Raw genomic sequence first — 13,104 nt, 5'->3', positions numbered from 1 at the left:
CACATTTTATTTGATGGCCTGTTTTGTTGTGGGTTTTTAAGCATGTAGATGTTGTAACAGTGAGTTGCAGGTCATACTACATTACAATGTGAGAGAAAACGTCTATATCAGTGGATCCTGGCTGAATTAACGCAGCCATTGTGAATGTAGGACAAAACTCGTTACGGACAGCTATTTCCCCCCCCCCCCCTCTTTGTCTTTTTTCTTCCCGTCATTTGTACATCTCCTGTTCTTTGTCTCATTTGTTTTCTCTTTTTTTCAGTCTTTCCCTTCCTTTTCCTTTGCTCATCTTGTCTTTAAGTGACTGCCATTGCCTCTCCCTCCTTCTTTCTTTCTATTCCTCTTTATTACTGCCACCTAAATCAGCACTCTCCTGTCTTTTATACACGTCTGGCCTCATTCTTCTCCTCTTTAAGTCTCTGAATGATCCCTCAATTGTTCTCCGTCAACAATACAATTCTGTCTTATTAGCCTCCTTCCCTTCTCCCATAAACTCACTATGTTGTCACATTGGGGAAATATTGGAAAAAGGCTAAACAATACATTTTCCAACAACTGTACAGAAATGCATTGTTGGATTTGGGTTGTTATTCATTGCTTTGTTTTGCTAGGTATTTTGTCTTAACTTGAGTTTTTTGTTTATTTATATGACATTATAGGAAATGAATGACCTGTTTCCATATCATTTGTTCACGGTTAAGAGTCACGTGGTGGTCCTGTCTCGTTACGGAGATTTATGATTTTGTGTCGGGTGACATCTAAAGATATTGTATGTGCTTGTGTGAGATGTATAGACGCAGGCACAACTTTAGCTGGGATAATTGGTGCTAGCTTACAGCACTGTCAGCACAGAGAGAGTGAAGAGAGAGGCATGGGGGAGGAGGGGAGCGTCTCCGTGGGTACATAGATGGATGGAGAGAAGTAAAGATTGGAGGATTACAGAGAGCAGAAGTGATGGCAAAACAAGGGGACAGAAGATAAATGGAAGGTTTCTCGCCACAGGGTGTGAGGGCAGAGAGACACAGAGATGGATGAGTGTTGTTTCAGTGGTGATTGCGATAAAGAAAAGGATAACTGAGGATAGAATTGGCCAGATGGATGAGGAGATGGATGAGAAGGAAGGGAGCGGCGGGACTGGAGATTGAGTTCAGCCTCGCAGATGTGATTTAGGCTGAATGAAGTGAATACTAGAAAGAATGTGAGAATAATGGCTGAAAGGAACATTGGAGTAATGTTTGAATTGAATGTGGAGGAAAAAGATCGAATGGCATTTGCATGGCACTTGAGAAATGTGGCTATTTATAACGTTTTGTACATCGATGCGAGCCATTTTCTGCCATTTACTACTCATTTGTGTTTGCTGAGCAGTTTTGAGCATGTAATATGACAGTATTTTCAGGCCATTATAGGAAGCATTTCATATACATTAAAGAGCCAGAGGGGAATGGGGGTTCTATTCGGAGAGACACAGAAATGTCTTGATTGAAGTTGTACATTTCTGAGAGGAAAACACATTGATATTCCCTGAGGAAAAAAGTGGTAAACCTAAGGGAAAAAAACATCAAATTTACGAGGAAAAAAAGGATGTACAAAAGCTATTGCCCCACCCAAATCAGTATGTCATTTTCTTCAAATAGTACGGATGCTTATGCTGAAATCACTAAGCTAAAAATGTAATGTTCTATTGCTGAATGCTATGTAATGTATAATTTGATAAGTTGTCCATAAGTAAACCTCTATGATGTGTTGAGGTTGTTCCTACCTTAAGATAAGTCATGTGGTTATTTGACTCTTTATGACTATTCTTTGTGATACATTTGTGACTTTGAACTAAGAGAATATCCAAGTACATTTACAAGGCAAACTCTACTTTATAACTTAAGGATATTTTCTCTTAAAGAGGGCAAATAATGCTCATTTTCAGGTTCATATTTGTATTTTGTGTCTCTATTGTGACATTTTTTCGCCCTCTGTCTGAAACCAGAGACCAGTTTGCTCTGATTGGTTAGCTGGCCGGCTCTGTTGTGATTAGACTATCACACAGTAGAGGTTTCTCAATACTCTAATTTCCCCTCCTCGACTCCTATCCTCGACTCCTATGCTCGACTCCTTTCCTCGACTCCTATCCTCGAGACTTAGTGCCGCCCACAGGAGATGTGAGCGGAGGACTGAGGAGGGGAACCGAGGAGAGAGGAGGGGAAGCAGCAGGCGGTTAGAGAAATGAGAACTCCTCTCCTCTGAGCGGTCATTTTAAAGAGACGTCCATTAATGATGACACGAGGCACAGCAGCCCTCTGTCTGATGGACAGATGTGTTCATGATGACTTATATATTTACTTTGATTCATTCACAGTGCGGTATAATGAGACAATAACAGGCTACAGATGCGGACATACATGTATACACACAAATATTTATATAAATATATACAATTTCAGAATCAACAAGTATGAGAGCACTCTCATAATAACGTAACACAATCAGAGACTGGCTATATCCCCCCCCTCTCTCTGGTCACTGAAATGGGGAATTGCAATTACAGGCCAAAAGTTGTATTTTGGCCCATATTTGTATGTACTTTGTACGTACTTGGAAGTAAGCATAGGACACCAAACCAACTGAGACCCGTATGTTCGCCGCATCTATGCACACACACACACCTACGCACTGTACCACACACACACCTACACACTGTACCACACACACACACACACACATACCTACACACTGTACCACACACACCTACAGCTCCTAAAGCATAATCACGCTACAGCCGTTGTGTATTTTATTATGTGAAGCACTAAATGATCTTAGAAAAAGATCGACTCTTTCTTTGTAGTTATCTACTAAACTACAGCATACAAATACAGAGAGTAATGTAGGCCTGTTATACTGAGTGATATATATTATACACACTGCTCTGCTTTCTGCACGGACCTCACAGCTGTTCTCTCTGGAAACATTGCGTCGCGATGAAAGCAGTTTCTAAATGGATGCATGCAGAGCTGTCATTGGCTGAGATAAGTCAGGCCGTGCGTCACGCCTCCACCGTTCCTAGAAATGCATCCGTGGAGGACCGTGGAGGAACCATCAGTGTCTCCTCGGTTATAGCTCCTCCAGAGAGCATCCTCGATGCTCGATCCTCGGCCCTCGAAATGCATTTAGAGAAATGAGATGTCCTTCAACATGGCGCGCTGAAATCCATTTCCGGGTCACTACCGGAGGACTGAGGAGTCGAGGAGGGGAAATTAGAGTATTGAGAAACCTCTAGTGTGTTGAATAGTGGTTGGTCAGAACTAATGTAAGATATTTGAAAGTGAAAGCAGCATAGTATGTTTGCATTTACTAAAAAAATCCTTCGAAATCATACAGAACATTATAACGAGGTGGAATAAGAATGTAAATGATTGTTTGACGATAGACTATAGTTGGAAATAGTGCTGCTATAATGGAAGAAGAAGCGAGAAGAGTGAACAATAAGGGTTTCTTGAGTGATTCAATAATGGCGTATGATAGTAAAGGAGCTAAGTGACACACTTGAATGATGGAATAAGGGCTGGATTTAATGCGGGAATAAGGACTCAATTATATATTCGGAAGTTGAGCTGAATGTCATGTTGGGAAGATGAAATAAAGGCTGAATGGAATCCTGGGATTGACAGCTTTGTGATGTTAGAAATCAGGCTGAGATGAATTCATGTGACAAAAGAAAAGACTTGGAGGTATAAGATGGGCAGCGAAGTAGGGGGAAGAGAAGTGGGGGAAGTTGGGGGAGGGTTGACAGAGAAGAAGAAAAAAGGACGACAGAAGATGAGGAACACAATGGGAAGAGGACGACTGATGTTATCATCAATTAAAAGAATTGTGTGGCATGATGAACTGCCGCTCAATGGTAGGATAATAACACCGTAGGGTTTCGTTCCTCGAGTGTCGCGTAAGTGTGTCATGGGTAGTGCTGCATTTCCCATGGCAATACTTTGTTTGGGTGTCAGGACTCCCCCGATGTTCCTCTGTTTGCCTGCCTGTCAGATGTCACTGCAGCACATGTCAAACTCGATCTGATCACGGTGCCGGTGGTGCCATCACAAACTCTCTCTGGCGTCGTAATGCGAGGAAGCTTTCTGGCTTCACCCTCGAGGGAATTATGAAATAGCGAACAGGCAGCTCACACTTGCAATGTGGGGCTTGTGGTGGATGGTGAATAGAGACTTACAGTAGCTTGCGTAATAGAGATTGTGACAGCATCAGCTAATTCGAAATGATTACGTGTTTGCTGATAAGGATCCACTTAGTTCTATAACCTCTTGATTTATTTTTCTTTGTGTGGAAATTTGACTTTGACTTGACGGAGATCCAAATAGATTTGAAATCTTTGCATAGACTTCTGTAGAATGGAGAATCTTTCTGCTTAATTGACACCGTTTTAATATAGCATTGCACCTTTGTGATGTCACAAGCAATGCATTCCTTTTGTGAAAGATGTGGCCCATTCCTCAGGGGATTTACAAGACACAGTAGTGGAAGACATCTCCCAGCAACTACAAAACTTAAATGGCGGGAGTAAAAATTACAGTAGTAAAAATGTAACTTTCCTTTTTTTATTTATTTTCCAATTCAACCATCATAAATGTTTGATGATTATATATTTAATCAAATCAATATAAATGTTTGACCCGCTGCCATACATGAAGGCCTAATCGATTGATGCTCCATTTTGATATCAACTAACTGAGCTTTAATCACGTCGCCAGTCAGATATTTGCTCCCCTCTACCTTTTGCATTTTATCATTCGAGTTATCAGTATTCAGAAAGGCTTACTCATCCCTGAGTTGCTCGAGCGACAGAGCAGCACGGTGAATGATGGCGCCAAAATCTGCAAGTGGCAGGAAGCCTTTTTGATTCCGTCATCTCCTGAAATATGAATCGACTGGATCTATTGCCGAAAGAGCCGCCATTCATCTTTCCAGATCCTGTTCAATATGAAGCTGCTGCTCCTGCTGACTTCTTTCACTACATTCTCTCCTCCTCCATCTTCCTCCCTACCCCCCTCTCCATCACCCCATCATCTCAACGTGGCGATGCTGTCATGACAACTAAAGTGCTTCCTGAGTGCTTGTTGGGTAAACTGACTTTCCCAGAAGTGCTTCCTCCCTTTTTACCCTTCCCCCTGCCAACGTGCACACATATTCACATGTTTTTTTTATACTTGCGAGGGGCGTTCTTGACACAGCCAAGCCCCCCCCACCTCAAGACATAACCAACATACCTAGGTGCTTAACCCCATTTTCCCCAACCTTGACCCAAACCTAATCCTAACCCTCAACCCCTCAAACACCCCTTTGAAGAAATATGGGCCAGTCACAATGCCCTCACAAAGATATAAACACACACACACACACACACACACACACACACACACACACACACACACACACACACACACACACACACACACACACACACACACACACATTCCTGCAGTCGGTGAAATATTAATAAAATGCTTCACTCAGCAAAGCCAGCGTCTTTCCATGAAAGCACGGTGGTCTCTAGAGGTGGCTGCTAGGACTGGTTAGACTGGTTGTTGTGAACCCTTTCGTTGTATTTAGGTCAGGTGACAAGTTTCTCAATGATTCAGTTTCACAGCAGTCTCACATCAGCAATATGTTTTTCTTTGCAGTCTCTCTAGGAGTCTGGAAAGACGAGATGGTGGGTTCATGCAGACATAGTTGGAGATGGAGCATGAATTGTGTGTGTTAATGTGAGATCGTCAAAATTGTATGTACAGAACAGTACTGTGTCATTTACACTAACTATATCAATTATCAAAAATCATGCATGAACTGATCACTTAATAAAGAATATCTTTCAACAATAACTTTTGTTGTTGTTGCTATGTTGGCCAATTATTGGTAATGATCTACTCTGACCTCAAACTGATCTCCAATTAGATTGAAGGAAATGGTACACCATTTCAATATCTTATGACCCCCCCCTAATTCCCCACCACACTGCATATATTGTATAATTCATATTCTTCAATGCACAGTTTACAGAAAAAAACAAATAACTAATTTGTTTAGCTAATTTCAAATAATAGATTAATCTTTGAAGTACGTTTTTATACAAAACATGACAGAAAATAATAAATAGCAGCCCTAGAAGAATATATCGCCGCTGTAAAATCATCTCAAACCATTAAATCCTGGCTATATTTTTTCCAACGTCAGAGAGAAAATTGTATTTCAAAACCTGTAAATAACCCCATCATGTCTTTATTTATGGAGCATCTGGTGAATTGAAGGCATGAATTATACACAAACCACATCTGCAAGGGAAATAGAACAATATAATATAAAGGTGCACACGTAAACAGATTATTTTATTCATTCTTGTATTTAAATAGGTCAAAAGAAATGTGATTCACCACCATTTTATGCACACTCCACATGTCTCACGAGTATTTCAATGGCGCGACATCCTGACCCTTTTTCACCTCATGTATGTGCTTGCAATTTGTGTTTGCATGTGTACATCCATCAAGTAAATACAAATGCATTTAATAGCAATATATTATGTAGTGTCATTGATATTCAGCATAGTTTGACACTTGATGTATCGTTATGATGTATGGGTTATGTTTGACCTCCGCCACCAGACTCTGACCGGGCCGATAAATTGATTTATGTTCGAAAGCCATTGTGACCAGTTTGACCTCTTTGTGTCAGCTGGTGGCCTGAGAATAATTGGGTGCTGAACAATGACCCTCCTCTGCCACCCATCAGACAGGAAAACCCCATTGACTGGGTTGTATATTGTTATGGTATTATCACCTGGCTGTGATTGTGTTCTCATACAAGCATATACAAATATGAGTATACTTGGCCACATACACACAGCAATAATGCATGAAGGCATGACACCATCATGCATGCACACACACACAAACAGACACACACATTCAGTGTTTATGTTCCTTTAGGCCAGTAGCTCGCTGTGGGACAAATACAGGAAGAGGATATTTACTGTGTTTCCTTGCCTTGCTTATTGGTTCACAATACTATCTGTTCACAGAATAAGCATTGTGTTGAAATTCAACTGTTCCATTTTTGTGTTTCTGCTGTCAAAGTTTACTCATGTCAATCCTGATGATTCTGTGTACAGCTGGAAGAGTCACAGGAAAAGAGGAAATATAAGTGGATGTCACGTCGGGCAAAAACTGTGCCATTTGGCTTTTTAGTCATATTTAGTAAAATCTTGTTGTGGTGGAACGTAGCTGCAGTAAGAATGCTTTAGGTGTAGTTACTCAGGAAGTTTAATTAGGAAAATGTTGATCTTGCATTTCCTTGGGTAGTTGCAATTTATCTTCTTCATAATTCGACTCTCCTAACTATCATTCAAAACCTGCACAAAAATGGCATTACTTTTGATAACAGTACCAAACATAATGCATGAGACCACTTACAACATAAACACGCTACTTACCTTATAGTTCATAAGTAGGGCATTGGGAAACAAAGAGGCTGTTTCAAAAAGTGAAAAATAATGTGTGTTCCCATCCTGTGAATCAGTTCTTTCTTGGTCCATATTACGCCCTTTCAAAAAGCTGGCAAATCATTTTCCCAAATCCAGCTTTCAGGCAAATACAAATAAAAAAACAACAACAATATTTTCGTTGCATTTTGCATCTGGATATCAGATTAACACAGAAACCAAAATATTCAAGTAACTTGTGGGAAAGGTGTGGCGCAGATTTGAAAGACAGGCAACATAATTCAACGCATTATTTTTCAATTATGACACTTTTCTCTTGATACACAGTATGGGGCCCTTAACTTCTGTTTTATACGCCCCTCCCCCCTTTGGAGTATGTCCCTCTCCCTCTGCCTTAATTGCTTTCTCCCCTAATCCCACCAAATGACAGCCAGTCATATAAATCAACATGTTTACAGTTAAATGTTTCCAATTAAAGAGGACGCTCGTTAAGAAGCATCAATGGACACCGCTGGATCCTTAATTGCCTGGGATGCCAGTGTGTGATGCATATTAATTACGTATTAACCTCACACACACAAACGGGCACACGCACACACAAGTGCATAACAGAGCATTAAGTGTGTATTGCATATTAATTACCTATTACCCTTTGTGCTGTGCTTTAAGTGCTGCGTGGCATCAGAAAGACAGCTTGCCCAAGGGCACACACACACACACACACACACACACACACACACACACACACACACACACACAATACCACCAATGCGGCCTACTCACTTGCATTCACAATGAGGAATGAGCCATTTCAGTCAGTCAGCCAGCCATGACCATAACTAATCGGTTACACAGGTGTGTGTGTGTGTGTGTGTGTGTGTGTGTGTGTGTGTGTGTGTGTGTGTGTGTGTGTGTGTGTGTGTGTGTGTGTGTGTGTGGTGTGTGTGTGTGTGTGTGTGTGTGGGTGTGTGTGTGTGTGTGTGTGTGTGTGTGTGTGTGTGTGTGTGTGTGTGTGTGTGTGTGTGTGTGTGTGTGTGTGTGTGTGTGTGTGTGTGTGTGTGTGTGTGTGTGTGTGTGTGTGTGTGTGTGTGTGTGTGTGTGTGTGTGTGTATAGATATGAAGATGTATGTGGGAGTGTATAGATATGAAGATGTATGTGTGAGTGGGAGTGTCTTTTAAAGATTATTTAACGAGTAAAGCACCTGATCTAACAGCCTGACTGTCCTTGCATCTGGAGAGCCTTCATCGTAGGACATCTATTAAAATAAAAAATGAAAAGATGATTCAATTAAAAAAAGAAAGTAGTCACTGAAAAAGGAGATTATTTTTAACGCTTTCCAAAAGTAGATATGTTTAATAGCGACTTAAAGGTTGGAGTGTATGGTAGACTCTATTATAGAGATATATTATTCATTATTGAAAATGGTTTAATTCATTTCCTGGTTTTGCTAAAAAACAAATGGGGAATGTCTCAATCAACTTATTTGTACAAGTATACAGCTATGCTAACAGCTTAATTAACACTGCATGTTTAGCTTCATGCTGTATGTACAGTGACAACATTTTTATTAGCATTTGTTTACCGTTCCCCCTTCTGGGTGTTTAGCGTGTTAGCATGCGGACATTTGTTAATGACGCGCAAAGTATGTTCTTTTTTTGGGGGAAATAACCTTTCATTCTTAAATCTTTGTTTAAGTTTACATTAATGCTAACTGCTTCATTCACGATGTATATATATGTTTTACTTAATGCTATACTCGCGTGTTTATCAGCATATGTTAGCTAGCTCACTCCCTTAGGGGCGGTGGAGGTGAAGTCGATAGGAACTTGGCTTGGCAACTGGAAGGTCACCAGTTCAAGTCCCGGCAAGACCAAGTGCTACCGAGGTGTCCCTGAGCAAGGCACCGTTCCCTACACTGCTCCCCAGGCGCCGTTCAAAATGGCAGCACACTGCTCCTAACACAGGGTGGGTCAAATGCAGAGAAACAATTTCCCCACGGGGATTAATAAAGTATATCAACTCAAATCACTTCTTGGTACGTAGCGTGTTAGCATGCACAGATTTCCTAATGACGAACAAAGAAGCTGAAGCTTATGGTAATTTCATTATTTTTGCTATGATGATGCCTTTAGATACCATTCACAGAGCTACACAAAAATAGAACTCAAAACGAAATGTTTTCTTTATATTTAAGCATACACATTTGACCATGTATGTATCTCTATCATTTCTATTAACAACTGTTTATTTCGCTGTGGCGGATGGTGTGTACAGTTTCTTGTAATCACTTATTCACATGTGCACTAATTCAGTTGCCATTTAAGTGGCATTTAGTCAACTTACATGTTTTTGTCCTATCTTGTCCTGACAGCCACACCATTGGCTTTAAGGCCTACCCTTCAGCTTTTTAGAGTCCATACTGAACACACATGTTCTCTTTCACTCTCTGTGGCATTGTAATCGCTTTATCCTAGTTTCTGGCTGCCCTGACCTTCATGTCCCCTTTTGCCTGCATGTGGTACATCTTTAAAATGGAGAAAAAACATCCAAAAAGACGCATGATATAACCATGTAATCACTCACACTCATGCTGTCAAGTCATGTCCAACAATACATGCTTACAGTTGATTACCACACATATTCATTTTTCCTTCAGAGCATGTGTAATCTATGTAGCCTGAATGGAAATGAGCTGGAATTAATGGTAATAAATAACCTAACATGTACGCTGTTGGTGCATGTTATGCACTGGAATTGGTTTTCATTAAAGTGGCATGCGATGGATTTTTTTTTGACACCAATTTGTACATTTTAATTACAAATGTTTATATCATTCTCATGATCATGTGCAGATTCCAGAGGAAATGGATGCATTATATTAATTTCATCAAAACCTGTCATATAATCGTTGACACCACATTATTAGCCAATGTGTATTTGTCTATTTACATTTTTACTTCTATCAGGCTAGCTGTGTCTTTATTCAGCAATGCAGTTTGGTTTTTACATACTGTATGCCACATTTGTACTAATCCGTCGTTTCATTCTCTAGGATTGTATAGTTACTATATTGCCTCATACAGTATATGTTCCTGTTGTATGTGGAATAAATACTAAGTAGTTACCCTCTGCAACAGACAACAAATAAACAAAAAATCCAAAACAATAACAGGATATCCAAAAAAGGAGCCACCATATAGTACCATTAGCATTATGTGCCCACAGCATGCTGTTTGATTGACAGGTGGTATTTGGTATTGCACCATCGAAGTATAAGGAAGTAAATGTAAATGTGTTGGGATCCATTTTACTGTATTCTACGAAAAATATAATGGCAGCAACAACAAAAAAAGTCCACATCTTTTCACATCTGAAAACACCTAACCCCCAGGGCATACGATACTGTCAGCGTGCTGTTGAGCCTAAAATTATGTCATTAGCTGTATCTGCTCATTCAAAATTAGGTCATCTTCACAAATGCCTCCACATCCTAGTTGTGTGTGTGTGTGTGTGTGTGTGTGTGTGTGTGTGTGTGTGTGTGTGTGTGTGTGTGTGTGTGTGTGTGTGTGTGTGTGTGTGTGTGTGTGTGTGTGTGTGTGTGTGTGTGTGTGTGTGTGTGTGTGTGTGTGTGTGTGTGTGTGTGTGTGTGTGTGTGTGTGTGTGTGTGTGTGTGTGTGTGTGTGTGTGTGTGTGTGTGTGTGTGTGTGTGTGTGTGTGTGTGTGTGTGTGTGTGGTGTCAGAGGTGAGAAACAGAGCGATTCAGGGCAGAGGGAGAATTTTTCAGGCCTAATGTTCCATGACAAAGGACCAAGGTTCTGTCAAGGGGAATCAGAGCCATTCCCGCCAAACGCCTGAAACACACACACACAGACACACCCAAATCTCCCCTTATATTCCTCCTTTGTCTCCTCCCCTCTACTCTTTTTATCACCGTCCTTGCTCGTAAACTTGTCTCCCTTCTTCCTTCCCTCTCTCCCGGCATCATTTCCTTTTTACCTTCCCCTTGTATCCCGTTGTCGTCTTACCTGCAGTTTAATTATGTAGTTGTTAATCCCAGTTGCAGCCTGGATGGGCTTTACAGCAGGCACATTTATAAAACAACAGCTCCTAACCTTTAAGCCCTTGGAGGACAAATACATCGCCTCTATTTTGTCTTATACTACTCTCCCTCCCTGTCTTCTCCTTATGAAACATTAATTTATCTCTGACTATAGAAAATCTATGGGCATCTTTGCAGCCCTTCTTGTAAAAAGTCAAAACGCATCATAATTTATTCATGTGTCGATTTCTATCTGCATGGGTGCAATGGCAAAAATCAGCAGGAACAACAATGCGACGATAAGTCAGTCATTGATTGGCTTTGGGGCGTAACCATGGAGACGGAGGTTGATTAGGTATGCTTGTTAACAATGTGTGTGTGTGTAACCCCGCTGTTTACCTACTCCACTTAGATCTGTGATCTGAGTGTATGTGTGTGTGGGAGGAAGAAAGATTATGTCTGTCTGTTTGTATATGTGTCACATATGGGGGCTCGGTGGGGACAATATTGTGCAGCAGATGCACACAATTCTCACTAAGGTTACAGTACATTAGATGTCACTTATCTAAAGCGACAAACAAAACAAAAAACAAGATTCCTGCATTCACTTTTTAATAAGCAAAAGCACTGACGGGATGCTCCACGAAAGGAAATAAAAAAGTCAGAAAAGTGTTTTCTTTGTTAAGATAATACAACTTGAAGACGAGAGCAGGGTTTCACAGGTTGGATAAAAGCAATACTCCCTAGAGGGGAGATAAAAAGACATCAAAAGGAACAAAGAAGGAAATACAAATGCGACACAAACTAGGTGACAAATGATTCTTTTAAATTCAACACCGGTATCTCTGATGAGGAACCTCAAAACAACCAGAACCATCCAGGCAAATTGTTTTTGGTTTTGATGCTGACCTCCTTTTTTTCAAAGGAACTAACCATGCTGTCTTGCTTGTTCTCTTCCCCCACTTTTCTTTTTTTTACCTCTCTCCCCATGACCCTCTTCCCTTTCGTATTTGTATGTCTCCTCTTATCATCTCATCTCTTCTTTATTCCACTCCATGCCACCCGCCCCCCTCCCCTCCTCCTCTATCAGTCTGCAAAGTGGGGTTTTACCGCTCGCTGCTGGAGTCTCCGGCCTGCAGTAAATGTCCCCCGCACAGTGTGGCCAGGCAGACGGGAGCCACCGCCTGCAGTTGTGAGGATGGATGGTATAAGATCGACTCCGACCCTCCCAACATGGCCTGCACACGTGAGGATAAAGCTCCTTTATATTTGCACATGCTTAAGTCTTATTTATTTTTGGACATAGAGTTGCAGAAATAACATCACGTTTTTAAAGTTTCTTGACTGTTTTACAAGACGTTGACTTTGGGGCTCCCGAGGTAGAGCTGCCGTCCACCAATCAGAAAAGTAGGTGGTCTGATCCCCAGACCCTGCAGCCAACATGTTGAAGATACATGACCCTACATTTGTCCAAGTGGAATCCAAAGCCATGGCAATGTTTATGGGAGCAATTCAGGTTTAGAAGACCAATTTCCACGTATTCTTTTCAGGGGTTTGGATTGAACCACT

The 13,104-nt window shown here is 41.0% G+C and overlaps 1 protein-coding gene across 1 annotated transcript in view; it reads left to right on the top strand.

Moving 5' to 3' along the window:
* LOC117456107 (ephrin type-A receptor 5) overlaps positions 1-13,104 on the top strand; it is a 69,934-nt gene that overhangs the window by 18,933 nt on the left and 37,897 nt on the right. The window contains exon 4 of the mRNA XM_034095848.1: positions 12,626-12,781. Within this exon, the coding sequence (XP_033951739.1) occupies positions 12,626-12,781 (156 nt within the window). The remainder of the gene's footprint in view (positions 1-12,625; positions 12,782-13,104) is intronic.

The sequence above is a fragment of the Pseudochaenichthys georgianus genome, chromosome 12 (genome assembly GCF_902827115.2).
Source record: "Pseudochaenichthys georgianus chromosome 12, fPseGeo1.2, whole genome shotgun sequence".
NCBI lineage: Eukaryota > Metazoa > Chordata > Actinopteri > Perciformes > Channichthyidae > Pseudochaenichthys > Pseudochaenichthys georgianus.
The sequence above is the reverse complement of the archived record's forward strand: the minus strand, read 5'-3'. Positions and strand labels throughout refer to the sequence as shown.